At 45.6% G+C, this 19,881-nt stretch overlaps 1 protein-coding gene across 1 annotated transcript in view; it reads left to right on the top strand.

The window, feature by feature from the left end:
• Nucleotides 1–19,881, top strand: part of ADAMTS13 (ADAM metallopeptidase with thrombospondin type 1 motif 13) — an 87,908-nt gene that overhangs the window by 2,141 nt on the left and 65,886 nt on the right. The window contains 9 exon segments of the mRNA XM_029614718.1: nucleotides 1,153–1,433; nucleotides 1,982–2,120; nucleotides 2,637–2,785; nucleotides 3,342–3,425; nucleotides 3,540–3,664; nucleotides 4,100–4,246; nucleotides 4,498–4,632; nucleotides 5,128–5,278; nucleotides 6,886–6,990. Coding sequence (XP_029470578.1) covers nucleotides 1,153–1,433; nucleotides 1,982–2,120; nucleotides 2,637–2,785; nucleotides 3,342–3,425; nucleotides 3,540–3,664; nucleotides 4,100–4,246; nucleotides 4,498–4,632; nucleotides 5,128–5,278; nucleotides 6,886–6,990 — 1,316 coding nt within the window.

The following is a 19,881-nucleotide window of genomic DNA, read 5'->3' on the forward strand; positions in this document are numbered from 1 at the left end:
AACTGAAATGATGCAGTTAAGAAGGAATCTACCTATAGTGACACGCAGACACTTGACCTGGGTAACTTTAATATTACACCCTTAGACCAAGTTCGGGACTTAGGAATACAGATTGATGAGACCTAACAATGGCAAAGCATATAAATACATTAATCAAATCAGGCTATGCTAAACTGCGCTTATTACACAGACTGAAGCCATTGCTGACTCATGAAGACTTCCACACGGTCCTGAAAACCCTCATCTTCTCAAACCTAGACTACTGTAACTCACTTCTACTTGGAGTACCTAATTGTCTACTAAAAAAACTACAACTACTACAAAATGCCACAGCAAGACTCTTAACAGGTTCAAGAAAATTCGATCACATCTCGCACTCTCTGATAGCTTTACATTGGCTACCTTTACAATTCCGAATCAATTACAAAGTCTTAATACCACCATCCATTCTAACATCTCTGGACTGGTAGGCATAGAACTACAACCAAACAAGCCACAGAGATCACTAAGATGTCAAAACAAAGGATTACTAGCTGTTCCATCATTACATATGTCATGTTGTAAACCATTGTGATCTTCCTTGGGAACAACGGTATATAAAATAGCTAAATAAATAAACAAATAAATAAATAGATAAATTAGCTGTTAAAGATATGTGCATACAACTAAAATTCTTGTATATATGACTAAAATAAAATGCACTGATTGATTTAAAAATGGAACATAGGAAATCTCTTCGTTAAAATGGCTAACATGTCACTGAGGCTGAAGGTATCTTATCGACTAGGGGTGGCCAATTTCAGTTCTCATGAGTCACAAAGGTCTGGTTTTCAGGATATCCACGATGAATATGCATGAGATATATTTGCATGCACTGCCTCCACTGTATGCAACTAAATCTCATGCATATTCATTATGGATAGACTGAAAACCAGGCCTGTTTGTGATCCTTGATGACGAGAGTTGCCCACCCCTGTTATAGATTTATAGAGAGAAGCTTTCAAGGACAAGAGTCTATGTCGTCAGATGGAAATGGCTGTGCTAATGATGGTAGCTTGATAAAAAAAAAAAATCACCCTCTCCAGGATACCCTGTGCACCAGTGCCTGGGATGTGGCAGAATACATCTCATGGGTCCCTTTGCTTCTTTCAGTGCCAGAGTTTGCTCTTGTCAGCCTGTCCTGTTCCTGTAAGGATGCAGACAGACAGACCTCCTGCGTAGTCCATCTCTGCTCCTTGGAGACACTAGGGGAGCGTTATGTGTTTGAGTTTCCGCACAAAGATGATCTCCTTCCCCCCTGGTTCACGGCAGAGCGGGTTCTCAACTCATCCCTCCATCTGCTGAAGCAGGCTCCTGAGAACTGTTTTACAGGGGGCAGATCTGTGCAGCCCCCGGGTGCGCAGGCTTTGGTTTCCTACTGCCAGGGACGTCTGGTGAGTACCTCAAGTTCCTCCCAAGCCCTACGATGGTCGAAGAGTGAAGTATTGCAGGCTATTAGAATGAACACCATAGTGTTGTATGTAGGTAGAGGGCTGGCTGGCTGGCTGACTGGCTGGCTGGCTAGCTCAGAGGTGGGAGCGTGCAGAATCTGGTCCATTTCTCCTATCCTTCACTTACATGACTTTCAGTAAGTCACTTAAACTACCTGTGCTCACACTTTTATTGTAAGCCCTTTGGGGAAGGGACATTTTAGCTATATGATATATCTTATGTAGTGCTGTATAAAATGAGAGCACTGTAACAAAAATACAATTGTTATAAGCTCACAGAGGGTGTTATAGGCAGATTACACAATTCTACATTATCCAAGCACATTTGATTCATGTTGAACCTAGGACCTTCAGGACTGAGCAGAAAAGGACAATCAGCAGAGCTGATCCTCTCCCTCCTCATAATCTGTAACTGATCTTTAGTAAGCTTTCTGCAGTACTGTTCGTTAGGGCTGGATAATATTTGTATTCTCCTAACCTCACCCCTGTAGCAAGGTGTCATAAGGGTGAATAGGAAGAAGGTTTACCTGCAGCCCCTGATGAGTAAACACCTGCACCTTTTGGAGGAAGATACCGTCTCCTGGCCACACATCATCTTTAGCACTGGGAAGATGAATGGCACAGCTGAAGGTAACACACGCAGCTTAATGAGACACCAGCTTCATGGGAAATTCCAGTGGCAGCAGCACGCTGCAAATGTACCACCACCACCAGAGTTTCTGCCTGAGCTGTAAATGCTCTGCTCCTTATCCCTGCGGCAGACACCTCAAGAGGTAATTCCCATGCTCTTCTGGCCATCCGCAGGATGTCGGTGAGAGAGCAGTGATGGGATTTCCCTGTCCTTTGTGGCTGTGAGTGCTACTCCATCAGCATCCAGAGTCTATGCACGTCCAAGGCTCGTGAGCCTTTAGTCTTGGCAGTAAGTGCTGGACCTGCAGGCCACCTCCTGTGGTATTTCGTAGTAAGAAGAACCTTCCTCGCAAGTTAGGGACATTGGCACTGCTGTGTGTCTGGTGCCCCTCGAGGATAACCCCAATTTGAGAGCAGTTAGTGAGCCCAGCGTGAAGGAAGCTTTTTCAGTATCTGAACTGTTCCTCAAGTTTCTGTAAGGAAGAATACATGAAAGGGCTGTTGTTGTTTCTACAGGTAGGAACCTCCCTTTGACTTTTCCTCGCCTTCAGAAACGGTCTGTGGGGAGTGTGAAACATCTGGAGCTGCTGATCATTGTGGGACCCGACGTTTACCGCTTCCACCAGGAGGACACAGAGAGATACATCCTCACCAACCTGAACATAGTAAGCGGGGCTGCCCCCCACCCCCACCCCCTCCCGAGGCACAGCATTCCTGCCATCCCTGTGCCTCTAGGAGGCAAAGCACTAAGCAGATCCCAGAGATCCTGAGAGCAGCAGCGGGACTCCATCCTTGCAGCCAGAGGCCCCTGGCACGGCTGTCAGCCCTTCATCCTGAAGGTGTTCAGAGGAGGGATCAATAGTAATTTGGAAGTAATCAATTGTAATAATTAATGCTTATTAATATTTGTAACAGTCACAGAAATTGGATAATAATAATTGCTCAAAGATCTGTCATTGGTTTTTGGACTAGAGCTATTGTGATCACTATTTTACAGGGTTTTTAAACACATACGTTTAAAGTAAATGTAAATTCCAAGGATTTCTGGAAGGTGAGGAGAACAGTTCTGTGGCTGTTCACACTGCAGGATTCTCGAATAGTATTAGCAGGAGTGAGCTGTGAGGGCAGGGACCCAGAGGTGGGTAGGGAGGAGTGGAAACTTGTGCTTGGTACGTAAGACCCTACAGAAGCAGTAACCCGGTTTTCCTTTTGTCCTGGCAGGGGGCAGAGCTGCTGCGAGATGCCTCTCTGGGTATGCCATTTCGGGTACATCTGGTGAAGATGATCATCCTGAGTCAGCCAGAGGTATCATATTCTCAACGACGCATGTGTGTACCATGCCATGCTGCCTAAACACACCTGCACCCACATCTGAAAGGAGTGATCTGTGGCTTTATTTAACTCTGTTCTTGCCTTTAGCTAGATCTACAGATCACTGCAGACATCAGCTCTTCCCTGATAAGTGTTTGCGAATGGAGTAAAAAGGTGAACCCTGAGAGTGACTCGGATCCCGACCATGCTGATCTGGTTCTCTACATCACCAGGTAGTGTACACCTTGTGGGAGGGCCTGATGGAACTGTGAGCTTTGATTGGCCAATGCCTTGGCGGTTTCCTCCTGGTCCTTTGCACTTCCAGTTCAGTCAGAACCAGTGCTGGGATCTGACACCAGGATCCTTCAGTCACAACAATCTGGGGATGGTTTCCCCTATTTTATATCCACTTTAAATTTCTCACATTTCAGGATCCCATGTAACTCTGACCTCATACAGGGATCCTGTTGGACCCAGCTGCTGTCAAACATCTAACAACATGATTCCAGTGTACTCCTGAGGGGGTCGTCTGTGACTACAGATGAAATTTTATTTTATTTTTTCTATTGATATCTTTCTCTATGTATCTTCCTTTCTCTGTGACTCTGTTTTTTTTCTTCCTTTGTTTTCTCCCTTCCCTTGTATGGGCTCTGTACCCCTCTGCCAAGGTTTGACCTAGAGTTACCTGATGGAAACCGACAGGTGCGAGGAGTCACTCAGCTGGGAGGTGCCTGCTCCCCTTCCTGGAGCTGTGTGATCACGGAGGACACTGGCTTCGACCTTGGCATTACCATGGCCCACGAGATTGGGCATAGGTCAGTGGGTAAAATGATCTAAATGTCTATGAAGCGAGTGCTTTAAGCAGAGGCACATCTCCTGGGAGATCAGAAGCTACGGGTGATCTAGCAGGACAGCATCACTGGATTTGTCCCCCTACCTGGGTCTCAGCCTGGTTCTCAGTGAGTGTCTCTCAGCGGGCCCTGGGAAGAGAAACCGTCACTTTTCCCACAGAGGTTACTGTTAGGCCATCACATTGATGCCATCACTTTGTGTCTGAATGTTGCAGCTTTGGAATAAATCATGATGGAGAGGGGAACAGGTGCAGCAGCAGCGGGAACATCATGGCCTCGGAGGGAAGCCACAACAGTGTGGACCTCACATGGTCCGAGTGCAGCAGGGAGCAGCTCTGGCATTTTGTCAGGTAATGGGTAGGAATGAGCAGTGAGACTCTTAGACAAACTTACGCTTTCACCAATTCTAATTTAACAGGGGGTATGCATATACCTATGAACACATACATGCATATATATACAGTATATATGTATAAATACATCTATTTACATACACAATTAGTATGTCTGATATGTTATGTATATGCTCTTGAATTTAACGTTTACACTTGTCTGATTTATATCCTAACCCTGGGCTGCACTCTTCTAGCACTGCATTTTAACTGCAGTGGCAGGACTGGAAACCTCTGGACAGGCTGAAACCATTGTTGCTGCCTCATTAATCAGTCAGTTCCCATGTCCCTTACCAATGTATCTTGCATGTATGTAAGCCAGCCAGAATTCTGCAGTGCCAGCATGGCTGATCCATGATCTCAGAGGCCCCTGTTGGCAGGATTACCTGTAGTGCATGCTGGCCATATGAAAGCATTAATGTGAGGGCCTATATCTGCATCTCTTGCTAACAGCAGCAGGAACGCAAGCTGCGTGAATGACCTGCCAGACCTAGAGGGCGGGATCCCCGGCTGGAAGCCCGGGCTTTACTATGGGGCTGACGACCAGTGCAAGATTGCCTTTGGGAGCGCCGCTGTGGCCTGCACCTTCTCCAGAAATGATCTGGTAAGAAAGATGGCAAGAGGGACCAGCTAGAGCCAGTGAGGAACATGTGTATCTCATGAATAGAGGCAGATTTCTACTTCTGACTTTCCAGTTTGAAGGCAGGCTGTGATGCCCAAACTGGACAATAGAAGACGTAGCTGAGTGTTGTGAGATGATATTGGACCTGAGGGAGTGCATGGAAAAAAAATGTCATTTTGTGTCATCATGTTGTTTTCTTTCAGATTTATGATGTTTCTTTCATTTTGTTTTATTGTGCATTGTATATTTATAATGTGTGTTCTTTTTTACAACACGCCTACTTGACTAATAGCTTACACTAAAGCAACATAACAACACAAAACAATAGTGTGTTGTTTTGGATGGGAAATGACAGAACAATATAATAAATATTGTAGGCGTTTCCATGCCCCTTTAAAATAACAACGCATCCCTAATAGTCCTTCCACAGGTGATCTGTATAATGATGGGGCCTACACATTCTCAAAATCTCGGAGACGAGATCATCCCTGGCTTAGGTTTATCACAGCCTGGAAAGAGTCATTTCTCTGCAGGACCTTCCCAGGCAGTAGAACCCTGCACTAGCGGCATGTCGCAAAGGTTGTTACACAAACACCCTTTTCCTTCAGCAAAGTCAGAATAAGGAATGCGTTCTGTCTGGATCTGGCATGTGCAGTTCTGAGCATGACACAGACTGTATTTTTGCCAATGGCTGTAACCCTAAATTTATTTAGATTTCTATTCCACTTTTTGCAGCATTTCAAAGTGGATTACATTCAGGTACTGTAGGTATGTCCCTATCCCCCGAGAGCTTACAATCTAAGTTTGTCCCTGAGGCAATGGAGGATAAAGTGACTTGCTCAAGGTCACAAGGAGCTACAGCAGGACTCAAACCCTGGTCTCCTGGTTTGTAGCCCACTGCTCTAACCACTAGGCTACTTCACTCCTAAATGGTTGATTAATTCAACCAGTTCCTACTCTTTTTTTTTTTCTCCCCCCCCATTTTTGCTATCTGTTAAATGTAAACCGATGTGATGTACCAACAAACTTTGGTAAATAAAGCTATAAATAAATAAGTAAATAAGTAAATAATAAAATAGAAAAGAAAGCTAGCCAAGTGTTTGGAGGGAAAAGCTATTGATGAGTATGATATAGTTAGAGAGCAAAGTGCTGGCCCAGGGACTGAAGCTGTTTAGTATGTCTGGACTCATACAAACGCAGAGGAGTTTTTTTTGGCCTTCCCCTGTACTATTGTATAGAGAATGAACTACTAGACAATCTGAAGGTTGGATTCAGTAGACCTTTGGGCTTCTTTCAGTCGAACCTACCCTATGATTGTGTCAGTGTGATAAGATACATGAGCACGCAAGACAGGAGATAAGCTGCCCTATGGGCCACTGAAACATTGTCATCCATTCTCAGCACTAATGAAATCACTGGGCCTGCTCCTGCAAGCATGGATGGGAGTGCAAAGAGACAGACTTATTGATTGTAATCCTTTCACGACCCTCCAAAAGCTGGTACCTTCCATAGCAAAGGAGAACCCAGAGAAATTAGGACCTGAAGCTGATGCTAAACCAGACACTAAAACGTCTATATTGTGCCCTTAGGACATATGCAGTGTCCTGTCCTGCCACACCAGTCAAACTGACCACTCCAGCTGTGCCCGCCTTCTCGTTCCCCTACTGGATGGGACTGAGTGTGGAATCAATAAGGTAAAGGCTGGTGGGCAGTGAGGAGGGCAGAGCGCTGGGCAAGTGCAAGCTTTCATCTTTGGATTTGGAACAAGTCACAGATGAGTTGAGATTGATGGACTCAGGCTAGTTCCTGTTAAATAATCATCCCTTTCCTTAAGCAAACATGCAGACATGGTCGTATTTTCAGAAGAAGCCAATAAGATTTTAAAGCGCAATATGGAGAGTCTCAGTACTGGAGTAGCAGGGGGTACTGTAAGATAGGTCTGAGGTGCATTGGTAGAGCTGTGTGCGCGAGGGGAGAGGGAAACTGTCTCAGTACTGGAATAACAGGGGGTGCTGCAGGGAAGGACTGAGATGCAATGGCTGAGCTGTGTGTGTGTGTGTGTGTGTGTGGTGTGTGGGTCTCAGTGCTGGAATAGTAGTATGACGCAGTTAGGCCTGAACTGTTTGAAGCTGTATTATCTTTCTAACGTCACACTCCATAGAACTAATTTTCGCAGATATCAAAATATTAGCAGTAATATTACTCCTATGCTGTTAGTGTTGCTCTCCTCACAGTGCTCTTTTCACCCCAGTGTGTCTGAAAGGCCGGTTGCAGTTCCCTGGAAGAGTTGAACCCTTTGCAGTGGTGCATGGAGCCTGGTCCAGCTGGAGTCCCTTTACCTCCTGCTCTCGCAGCTGTGGAGGGGGAGTCTTAACAAGGAGCAGGACAGTGCAACAATCCCAGGTACGCATCCACCTGTATTCTTTCCAGTCAGACCAGTGCTTTTGGAAACAACTGGGCTAAATAAAAGACCTTGGCCTTCAGCCCATTCTAAATTTGATGCAGCCTGAGCACACTGGATTATCTAACTTTTTCATGTATTCTAGGAAAGTGTCTGCCAGATGGTGCAGCAGGTTTTTTACCTAGTGGCTCCTTGATATTTCATTGTGTGATGTGGACCATATGCTGACTTCACAGAATCCTCTACTACTACAGTAGAAAGGGATGCTCCCAGCAAACCAGAGGACTTCTCTGTTAAAAGCCAGCTCACACGCAGTCCACTTGGGTCTAAAACCTGCTGTCCTACCAGCTGGCATTGGACAAACAGGCCATTGAATGTTCTCCTTTAAGAACAGAGCATCTTCTGAAATAGGTTTCTGTGTTGTAAATGAGCTGCCCAGCAAATTGTCTCTTCCATTTGATGGGGTTGCCTGTCCTCATTCTCCGGCACCCTGACCCTTTCTCCATGCTCTTTCCAGACCTGCTTTTGAGGCCAGGGTTGCAATGGGCCAGACCTGCAGGCTGAATGTGCAATACTCAGGTAGGCTTCTGTCTCCCTCACCCCTTCCTCCAGCTCCCTTCTCCATTGCTTGCTTCCTTGGCAAGGTTTTCTTCCAAAACTTGTTACTGTTCCACATCATTCTCATACATCAAACAGCCAAATAACAAATGTGACATTTGGGGGTCACTGAGGGCTCTTGGAGAGGGGGACTCTGGCCACTGATGTCACAGTTCTGGAATACGGTGCTAAAGCGTCTTCATTCCCCAGAGGTAATGAATTGAAATCACAGCTCTTTGTCCCTCTTTCCTTAAGGCTTGCCCAACGACACAGGCGGATTTCATGGCAGAGCAATGTTGCAGCTACTGACAGTCAGCCATTTGTCCTTGGCTCTGGGGGAACAATCCTTCTTCTACCAGTGGACCTCTGCTGCCACATCCACCGGTGGTAAGCAGACAGCACGAGAAACAGATAGGAGCAGGTTCACCTTCCTGAGACACTCCTGCCCCTTTCCTTTGTGCAGTACCAGCCAGGAAAACTGGGCAAGGGTCTGTGGGACCATGCTATGATGTGTCAGTCAGTGTAGAATGGAATATTTTTATGTGTACTTTATCTTGTATGGAAAGGCAGCGGCTGAGGTTAGCAGGCACTAACCAATGGTAAAGCTCCATAAATCTTACCAATAAATCTTCAAAACAATTGTTAAAATGTCATGTGCCTCAATTACTCTTCCATTTTCTAATGGTAATAGCGCCCTTGACAATGGGCATGGTCAGGTATTTGCTTTGGTATATAATTGGATGGCTCAGATTATCTAATGAACCCCCATGGGCAATTATCACATGATAAAATCAAGGCTACAACCACAACTCTCAATCATGTATAAGTTTGTACTGCAGATACTTTGAAAGGTCATTAATGCTATTAGCTGTTCTCATATGTAGGAAAGACTGTGCTCTTGGGAGCATTATCACTGCATTCTCTGTCTTCCTTTCTCTGCCCCAGGGGATGCCCTATGCAGATACATGTGCCGAGCTAAGGGCAAGAGGCTTCATGATGAGCCGTGGACACAGCTTTAGGGATGGTACAAGGTGCCACTGAACCAAGAAGGCACAACGCTGCTTTCAGTCTCTGCATTGCAGGAAAGTGCCAAGTGAGTTTGGCATGGCACAAGGCAGCCTGGCGCTGAAGTCTGGGTGATGAGGGGTCAAAACATTAATTGACTAGGCATTGAACAGCCTTTGCTGCAGTCCATGCCACTGGTGTGACTAGGATTCAGTGGGCAGGGTATCACCTGGCCTGGAGTAGGGCAGCCTGTGCTAAGATCTGTACCACTGGTGAGGCTGGGAAAAGAAGGAACAGTGCATTATTAGCTCTGGGCAGGCTTATGCAGGGGGTCTATGTCACATGTGGGGCTGGGATGAGGGCATTACTTGGTCTGACACTAGGAAGCCTATGTTGGGATCTCTGCTATTAGTGGGGCTGTACAGGAATGGACAGGATATTACCTGTACTGTCAGCCTCTTGCTTACATTGTGATGCACTGACATTGTGTCAGCTCTGGTATCCGCTGCTGTTCAGTTTTTGTGTTGTGTTTCTTGCTTGGTTCCTCTCTGTAGGAGTTGGCTGCGATGGCAGGATGCATTCTGGGAAGCTATTGGATCAGTGCATGGTCTGTGGAGGTGACAACACAACATGTACTCTGAGAAATGGTTCTTTCACACAGGGAAAAGTCAGAGGTAAGTTCCAAACTTCTACTCCACTTATCTCCCCACTCCAGTCTGGTCCTAACACTCAGCAGCATCATTGCACTGAAGAGCAGTCCTTCTCCAAGCTTGCTGTCTTTCTTCTTCCTTCAGAATATGAGACCTTTCTAACCTTACCTCCTGGTGCCACTGCTGTCCATGTCAACAACCGGAAACCTCTCTTCACGCATCTGGGTGAGTGTTAGGGAGCTTTACCCAAGCACGTCCATTAACCCTTTCTCACTGAGGGGCTAATGCACAGGTTTACACGTGGTTGGACACACATTTTGGTCACGCTAGACTAGCACCGGATGCAGTAAGGAGGTTAGTGCGTCCAAAACATGCGCCCTAACAAACGTGAACCCTATAGTGCCTGTCAGATGTTAATTGCACATAGATGAGGATATTAGCTATTACTTCCGATGCAGTAAAGCACTGGGCACCCAGCGCACACCTTTTAATGCGGCAAATTTAACTCCAGCCTCGGAGGTGGAGTAAAGACAACTTACGGTCAAGAGCTCATGAAAACATTAAAAAATAGGTTCTCTGTGTTGTGATCAGGGTGTCCTCCCCCTTAGTATCATTCTGACATTTTAATTTACTGCTTTTGGTGGAGAAAAATAATTATATATTATCACTTAATTAAAAAAAATACCACTTTTCTTACCACCACACAATTTGGACATCCATAGCAAGGGACGCCTAACATTTTGCTGAGGTTGCTAATGAATTATAGCAAAAAAGAAGTGGAATCAAAAGGGATTCTCGTATTGAGTGCCCCTTGCGATCGGGCACCCGATGCAATGAACTATTGAGCACTACGGATGCTCAGTTCTCCATTACTGCGCCTCTTATTTAAATATTGCATCGGGAGCCCAGGGGATGTGGCTGTGTGTGCCTTAGGAAAATGGGTGCTCAATATGAGTACTCATTTTCAGTGTCCATCTTATTGCAGCGGCTCCTGAGTGGTGTGTCAGGATTTGCCAGACATGATAGGGGACATTGAGATGCCCACAGAGAATGCTCAGGAGCCTGCAAACAGGTTGGGCTAATGGTGGGAGAATGATGCTGAGTAGCAAGGGAGTCTTACTATCCTAAATATTATCATTTCACTGACACTTTAAAAGGAGATCCCTGAGTAATATCATAGTTTTAGGAAGCCGTAATTCAAGAATATTCTGGTTCTGAGTGATCATGAAGTGATTGGGGGCTCAATTATTGGTACCCCAACTTTCAGCATCCGCTATAGACAATATGACTGTCAGAAAAGGACAACAATTGTAGGTGGAGCTGGGACTGAGAGTGGAAGCATTAGACAGTAGATGGAGATCAGAACATTATTCACAACACTGAATCTATACCTTTCCACACTTTCATGACTTTTCACAGCGGTGAAGGAGCGAGGCTTACATATGGTAGCCGGGAAGGGAAGCATCTCCTTAAACACCACATACCCCTCTATCCTGGAGGACATCCGGATTGAGTACAGAGTCTTCCTAACCAAGGACAGCCTGCCTGAATTGGAGGAGATCCACATCAATGGTCCAATTTTAGAGGACACAGAGATACAGGTAACCTGGGAGAACAGAATGGGCATAGCTAAGAGAAAGAAGACACAAGTAAGCTGGGAGCCTAGAATAGGCATACAGTAGCTAACAGAAGCATGGTAGTGGGTCCCAAGATGGCAGAATGGATTACAAATTGGTTGACTGATAGACAACAGCGGGTTGTGGTAAATGGAACCTACTCTGAGAGTAGAGTGAAAAGTGGAGTGCCTCAAGGACTGGCTCTGGAGCTGGTTCTGTTCAATATCTTTGAGAGCAATATTGTGGAGGGTTTAGAAGGAAAAGTTTGTCTTTTTTGCAGATAACACTATGATCTGCAACAGAGTGGACTCCTGAAGGAGTAGAAAGCATAAGAAGTGATCTAAGAAAGCTGGAGGAATGGTCGAAGATTTGGCAGCTGAAATTCAATGCAAAGAAGTGCAGAGTCATGCATTTAGGGTGCATAATCCAAAGGCGCTGTTTCTGATGGGGGGACGAGAGACTGATATGCACGGACTGGGAGAGAGACCTCGAGGTGATAGTATCTGAAGGTAGTGAAACAATATAACATGGCAGTGACTAAGGCCAGAGGGAGGCTGGGCTGCATGGAGAGAGGCATAACCAGCAGGAAAAAGAGGTGAAAATACTCCTGTACAGGTCATTGGTGAGACCTAACCTGGAGACCGTATCTCAAAAAGGAAAGAGACAGGTCGAAAGAAAGGCAACCAAAGTGGTGTGGGATCTGCACTGAAAGACTTATGAGATGCGACTTGAGGACCATAATATATATACCCTTGAGGAGAGGAGAGGCAGGGGAGATATGATACAGACTTTTTTAAATACCTGAAAGGTATTACTAATGCATAGGATTCAAATCTCTTCCGATGGAAAAGAAGCTGTAGAGTTAGGGGTCATGATATGAAATTTCAAGGGTTAGACTCAAGAGCAGCATCAGGAAGTATTTCTTCAGAGAAAGGGTGATAGATGCATGCAGGGCTGGCTTTTGGGCAGGGCAAGCAGGGCAGTTGCCAAAGGCAGTATGCAATAACGGGTGCTGATGACCCGGGGTCGTCACCAACATTGTTCCCTGTAGTGCATACATGCACGGCCAAGCAAGGTTCCTTAAGTCACACATGCAACGCCTTAGGCTGTTTAGACCCAGACATGACATTGGTGGGAGAGCAAGAGGGGCTGTTCATTCCTGTCAGTGCGGGCCCTGTGCACATGTTCAGAACTCTCAGGCTGACATTTCCTGTCAGGGGCGGCTTAAGGCAATCTGCTGCCTGAGGTGAGGGATAAGATGGTGCCACACCCCAAAGGCACAGTACAGGTCAAATCATCAAGTGGGCCAAGATTGGGGGAGGGTGCTTTTGGAGTTGGGCCCTTTCGGTGATTTGAAATGCTACAGATTGGGGAAAGCAGGGGTCAAGAGTTCCCAGAGGAGCAGCACACAGAGTGTCACACTCCCAGGAACTCTACTACAACATAGTTGCCACGTTTCCCCAGCATTTTACCCCTGGAGAAGTAGGAGATGGGCGAATGGTGACGGTCTTTGTGTGGCAGACCTTTTCCAGGTCGATGCCCTAAGTGAACCTTACAAGCTTTGCGCATGCTCCCTCCCAGCCCGAGCCACACACAATTAAAAATCATGTATTTATAACACATTTTACATGGAAAAGGACATTCGTAGTCTTTTGAGGTAGAAATATCACAACAACATGTATATTATTTTTACATGCACTGCTGTGGTGCCAACCAGAAAACCCTGCAAAAAAAGACACTTGGAACCAATATGGTATTAAGCCTATTGTAAAGTGTGTTTGATGTGGGCTTAACCCTCAGAAAGCCATAAGTAAACTTAATTACAATTACAATATAGTAAATCTCCCATACCAAAACAGCACTAAATGCCAGCATTCAAACAGTAACAACCCTACTTATAAAAAGGCAACTTTGCAAATATTACACCAGGCTTTAAAACACCATTACATCTTCTGATGGAAAAACAGAACAGGCAGGCTGTTATAGATCCCTACACAAGAGCTGCTTGCCAGCAGAATACTTCATCTCAGTCACACATGTAAACACAGATCGACCCTCACCAAATACAGAATAAATAGACCATAAAGTATAAATAGAAATGTGCAGACAAAAACTGAACTGAAAACTGAAGAAGTCAGACTCAGTATGCAGTGCAACAATGGAAAAAGACAAACACCATCATTCCTCATAAAACAATAATAAAATAATAAAATCAATCATAACAGTAAAACTACAGGATGGCCATGGAAAAGTAGCCCGCCCCAATACCAGTGCATTGGAGGCAGGCTACTTTTCCATGGGCCATCCTATATAATAGAAAGAATAAATATTTCAAAACAGCTGATGAATAGAAGAACATCATTCAATAATTAAACTAAAAAATGTTTTCATAAAGTTCTCAAAACCAATAAGATATTTCAAAACAAAAGACACATCAAATAATACCCAACAATTAAAACTAATAAGAGTAAAGAAAATTCCCCACTCTCCATACCTGGGGTCTTTTGATTTCTAGTCACCCTGAAATTGTCATGGATTTGGGGAGGTGGGGCCGCACAAACTTTAGCCTCTCAAACACATTTCTCATAGACATACCCATGCTCTTGCACACTTAGGTTCTCTCTCCCTCACACACATACAATCACACAACCTCTCTCTCACACACACACTCACACATGCATACAGGCTCTCTCACACATCCTCTCACACGCACGCACGCACATGCACACACATACACACACACACACAAGCGCTCTCATGAAGACCCTCTCTCTCTCTCACATGCACTCACACACATACACACACACACATGCACACAGGCTCTAACACACACCCTCTCTCTCAATGCATACAAGCTCTCTCAGATTCACATGCATTTATTTATTTAAATAAATAAAATAAATAAACATGCACTTACGCATCCATACATTCTCTCTCTCTCTCTCTCTCTCTCTCTCTCACACACACACACACATACACATGCATTTAGGATCTCATACATCTCCCTCCTACACACATGCATTTAGGATCTCATACATCACCCTCCTACACACATGCACACAGGCTCTCTTATACACATCCTCTCACATTGTCACACACACAAGCATTCACTGTTTCTTACACACACACACACAGACACACACACACACACATGCATTCAGGATCTCATACATCACCCTCCTACACACATGCATTCAGGATCTCATACATCACCCTCCTACACACATGCACACAGGCTCTCTTATACACATCCTCTCACTTTGTCACACACACACACACACACACACAAGCAATCACTGTCTCTTACACACACACACACACACACAGTTTCTCAGGGCCTTTCCCTCTCTTCTTCAGCCACTGCAGGATAGGGGTCCATGTTTGCCTACAGGGTCTCTCTTCAGAAGTGTTAGGATGGGGTCCACCGCAGCCCAACCAGGCCACTCTTTGGGCTGCAGTGAGATGGGGTCTGCTGTGACCCCACCAGGTCTCTCTTCAGACACTTCGGCAATCACGTCTGCGGCAAGCTAAGTGGCCACCTCAGGAATGTTTTTCAGGGTGCACATTTCGCCAACCCCAAAATGTTTCCGCCTGAGGCAGTTGCCTCACCTTTCCTAATGATGGAACCACCCCTGCTTCCTGTATGCTGATTGCTAGATCAACACACAGGAAATGCCAGCCCTCAAGTTTTGAATATACTTGTAGGACTCGCACAGATTGGGAGGAATTATGGCAGAAGCTGTGCCACTATATAGGTATTTTGCCCAGGGAGAAGGAAGGAAGAACAGGCAGATGCAGTGATAGCAGCAAGGTAGTGTGGGGAAGCAATAGGGAGAAGCTGGGGATAAAGGAGGGGGTTAATAGGGCAGAGGGTACTGGGGATGGGGATTTAGGAGACAGAGGAATGGATGTTGGGGATAGGGTAAGACATGGGAGAGGATGCCGGGGGAAGAAAGTAAGGAGGGTAGGTAGTGCAGATGCTGGAGGAGGGGGGACTCTGTCCCCGCAGCTTACTTGGAGAGAAATGATGCCTGTGCCTCTGCCCACTAACAGATGCCAAGGATTGGGGTTTGGGGGAGCGCCATTGACAATTTTTGCCCGTAGTGCCATTTGCCCTAGAGCCAAATCTGAATGCATGGAATGCATCCAGATTTGGTTGCTCAGAAGAAGTGGTGAAGGTAAGAATTGTAATGTACTTCAAAAGGGCATGGGATAAGCACGGAGGATCCCTAGTCGCTAGACGATGGAAATGAGGCAACAGGACAATTTGTAGTAGCACGGGAGTAACCTACATAGAGCAGGATAGCTTGTAGTAGCACGGGAGTAACCTACATAGAGCAAGTACAACCCTAAACGTTTTGCTGGGAAGACTGGATGGATCATTTGGACCTTTATCTGCCATCGTTTACTAAGTTACAGTGTTACTAAGACAGGAAAAATACAGGTAATGTGGAAGGATATCAAGGATGTGGCTAAGAGATTACAGATACAGGTAACCTGGGAGCACAGAATAGGTGTGGCTAAGATGTTGACTATATAAGTAACCTAGGGACACAGAATGGGCATGGCCAAGAGATGGAAGAACCTGGGAGGCAGAATGGATTTGGTACAGGTAAACTGGAAGCATTGAATGGGCATGGTGAAGATATCGGTAACCTGGCTAGTCAAATGGGCATGGCTGAGATGTACAGGACGTGACTAATAGGTAACTTGGAAGGATAGAATATGTGTGGCTAAGTTAAGTTTTGGGATTATATAGGACAGCGTCTTTCCTCACTTGAGTGTTAAGTTGCTTTGTTTTGAAATCCCCCTGGTTAAAACTTGAGTATCACATACCCTCTTGCACTACTCATAATTTGGTATCTCGCTTCCTGTCTCACACTGCTTTGGCAGTAGAACAGAACGAGCCTCATAGTCTTGAGATCTTTCCTCAGATACTTTAATCATTCCAAGATCTTCCTGCCTCTCCCTTCCCTACCCCCACCCCAAAGGTATACAGGAAATACGGAAGAGAGTATGGAGACGCCACCAATCCTGACATCACCTTTAGCTTCTTTGCACCAGTAGAAAGACAGACTTTTATGTGGGCGGCTCTACCCAGGACCTGCTCTGTGACCTGTGGAGAAGGTGAGATGAGTAAAGCCAGATCTGCAGGCAAAGACTTCGGCCATCTGTTCAAGACATTTTCACCAGTACCTGTGGCCTACACTCACTGATTGTGTTACTAACCTGATCTCAGCACAAAACGTTTTTACCAGGAGGTCAGGTACATTCACAAATATCTTGGAACCCATGTCCAAACTTTTGGGGTCTCTTCCCTTAAACTGGAAAGCTTATCACTTACACCTTGAGTGAATCTGACCCATAGTTTAAAGACACACATCTTTTGATGTCGGATTTGTAGAGATCTTAACAATGGAACCATAATATTGTATGGAAACCTGGAAATTGAACCTTTTCAGACAGAAGCGGTGCTGGGTTTAGCGGGTGGTTGGTGCACAGGCTGCCCTGCAGTAATCCCACCCTACTGCAGTTGGAGCACTGTGTAAGGATCCCGAGGATTCTCTTCCGCCTCACGGCAAGATGGCTTCCTTAGGAATGTTACATGTGATCATCCAGGGAAGGAAGAAAGGGAAGAAACTGGGAGGGAAAGACCCGTTCACCCTCAAGAAAGCAGCTGATTGCAGGGGGGGCAAATAATCAGACATCTGTTTCCTGTTTCCTCCCTCTTCTGTCTCTCTCGCTCTCTCTCTTTATGCCTCCATCTCTTCTTTGCTTCGTTTCAGGAGTGCGAGCGGTAGATTATACTTGCCTGGATCAGACTACGAATGAGCCAACAGACGCAGAATTTTGCTCTGATTCTGTGCAGCCCCCCAGTAGGGTGGAAGCTTGTCTCCTGGCACCCTGCCCTCCTATGTGAGTATTGCTTCGCCTGCCTTCTCACAGCACAGCTGGCCAGTCCTCGGGCTAATGCTCTTTCCCCATGCAATTTCCCCAGATGGAAGATGGGAGACTTTGGCCCATGCAGCGTCACCTGTGGGAGCGGCATGAAGCAACGCATTGTTCGCTGCGTGAAGGAAGAGCGAGGTTCCATTCTGACTCTCCCTGACTCCAGCTGTGGAGATTCCACTCGGAAACCTGCATTCACAGAGGCGTGCAGCCCTGGTCCCTGCCCTGTGAGGTAGCCTTTCCTTCTCCCTCTTTTCTAATTCATGCTTTCTCCCTTCCTTTTCATCTTTCTCCCTTGTCCTTCTTCTGTCTGCCTTATTTTGTGCTTCTCTCTCCTTTTTTTTTTTTTTGTCTCTCACTCTCTCTGTCTCTATTATAAAACCTTTGTCAACCAACCAAACTCCTCCTTCAGTAATTTTGGGGACATGGGCTCCATCCTTCCTTGTTTTTTTGCAGGTGGAGATCCAGAGTGAGAACCCCCTGCACGGCATCCTGTGGAGGCGGGGTCCTGCTCAGAACTGTCCACTGTATTCAGGAGCATCTGAAGGGGGAGGAAATCCAGCCAGAGGAGGCGTGTCGTGAGCTGCTGAGACCTGAAAGTTTGGTACAGTGCAACCAGCAGCCTTGTCCTCCAAGGTAGACTGTGCACGGATGGGGAACAGAGTGGAGGCTGAGGGAGCGCGGTCAGGATGTTCAAGGGACGCAGCGGCTGCTGCGCTTTCTGTGGAGGCTCTCATGTCAGACTGTGCCACGGACTGTGCAGGCCTCAGTCAGACTCCAAGAGGAAACTCGCTAAGCTGTACTCCTGGTGCTTACCCGTAGGGGGCAGTTCACATGCAGTAAAATGGTTCAAGGTCGTGGAATATGGTGGCTGTGTGGAGAAAGCCCCAGCAGTGAGCAGTGCTGGTTGCTGCTGAACACCATGAATCATAAAACATGATGGCAGCTATTAATGCCCATTTTCCTTTCTTACTGCAATATCGTATCATCAAGTTGCTCATAGTCAAGGATGACCATCCTGTCTCTAGACCTGAAGATGGCATACAAGGCTGATGCAGGATCAAAAGACCCTGGTGCAGCTTGGCCACACGTTTCAGAGCGGGTGGGCAGCCCAGGGTTGTTGATTCATTCTGTAGCATGAAGTTTCTGCCATAGACCCTGCATGGGCTCTGGTTTTACCCCTTCTTCTGTAGTTGTGTCCCATGCTTTCTTACATTTAGATAAGGGTATGGCCTCCATCTCCTGCATTAAGAGGTTGTTCCATATATCCTTCTGAGTTGTGAGTGTCCTTTGTGTAGGTGGAAGCTGTCTGAGCCAGGTGCTTGCTCCGCTGTCTGTGGATTTGGGGTTGCTCAGCGGACTGTAATCTGCATTGAGAGTCATTCTGGGCTGGAGACTGTGGTGGGAGATGGGATGTGCACAGCACAAGAAAAGCCCCCGACCCTGGTACAGTGCCTGGTGAATATCTGTCCCTTGGGATGGCATGCGGTAAGTGACCTGCCATGTTTACTTCAGCTTCTCATGGTGATGTGGCCTGCTGTCCTCTTGGGGACACCGGGGATAATAACAGAGGACTTGTGTCCCAAAGACCTTAGCAAATTGGAAAAATTACAATAATTTTCTGTTCTAAGAATACATAGATTTTAAAAAATGAATCCTGAAAAATGAGTCATTACAGGAAAAAATATTAATTTTAGCTTAAATGAATTATTTTTTAGGAAGTTCTAGATAGCTTTGGTTTTGTTGGTACCCCAGTTTATGATATGTGCAAAAAATTTGCAGTTGCTACAAGTCAGGTCAGCAGCTCTCCAAATAACAGAGCGTTTTCTTCACCCAAAGCTGAACAATGTATCTGCACTGGAGTATCCCAAAGACTCCAGCATCCTCCACGATGCCCTGTGGAAGGAAACACGATTGTATGTTTGGAGCCCTGTGATTGGAGAGTGCTCAGTTACCTGTGGCACAGGTGAGTCATGAAGCCACAAGTTCAATTCAGATTTCCCCCCAGTTTGTTTATTTTTTGGTAACTTTATTTCTTTAACATTTTGTGACATACAACAAGGAAAATAACAGAAAAAAAATATCTATTTCATACTAAGAAATTATCCATTAAAACAGTGAATTTTTGAACTATAAAGTCAAAATAACTGAAATTTATTCAATATATGTATCCAATAACAAGAAAAACTTTATTTCATAAGACAATAATCCAGGCAAGCATTTAAGTGCCCTCTAAATACTCATGGTATGGACCCCAAATAGTAAGATATTTAGCATGCTCATTTTTATGTCTCTTAACTGTGAATGCCAACATTTGATGCTCAGACAAACCTTCCAAAAAGTTGCTTTAGTGAATCTAACCACTAA

The sequence above is a fragment of the Rhinatrema bivittatum genome, chromosome 8 (assembly GCF_901001135.1).
Source record: "Rhinatrema bivittatum chromosome 8, aRhiBiv1.1, whole genome shotgun sequence".
NCBI classification, from domain to species: Eukaryota; Metazoa; Chordata; class Amphibia; order Gymnophiona; family Rhinatrematidae; genus Rhinatrema; species Rhinatrema bivittatum.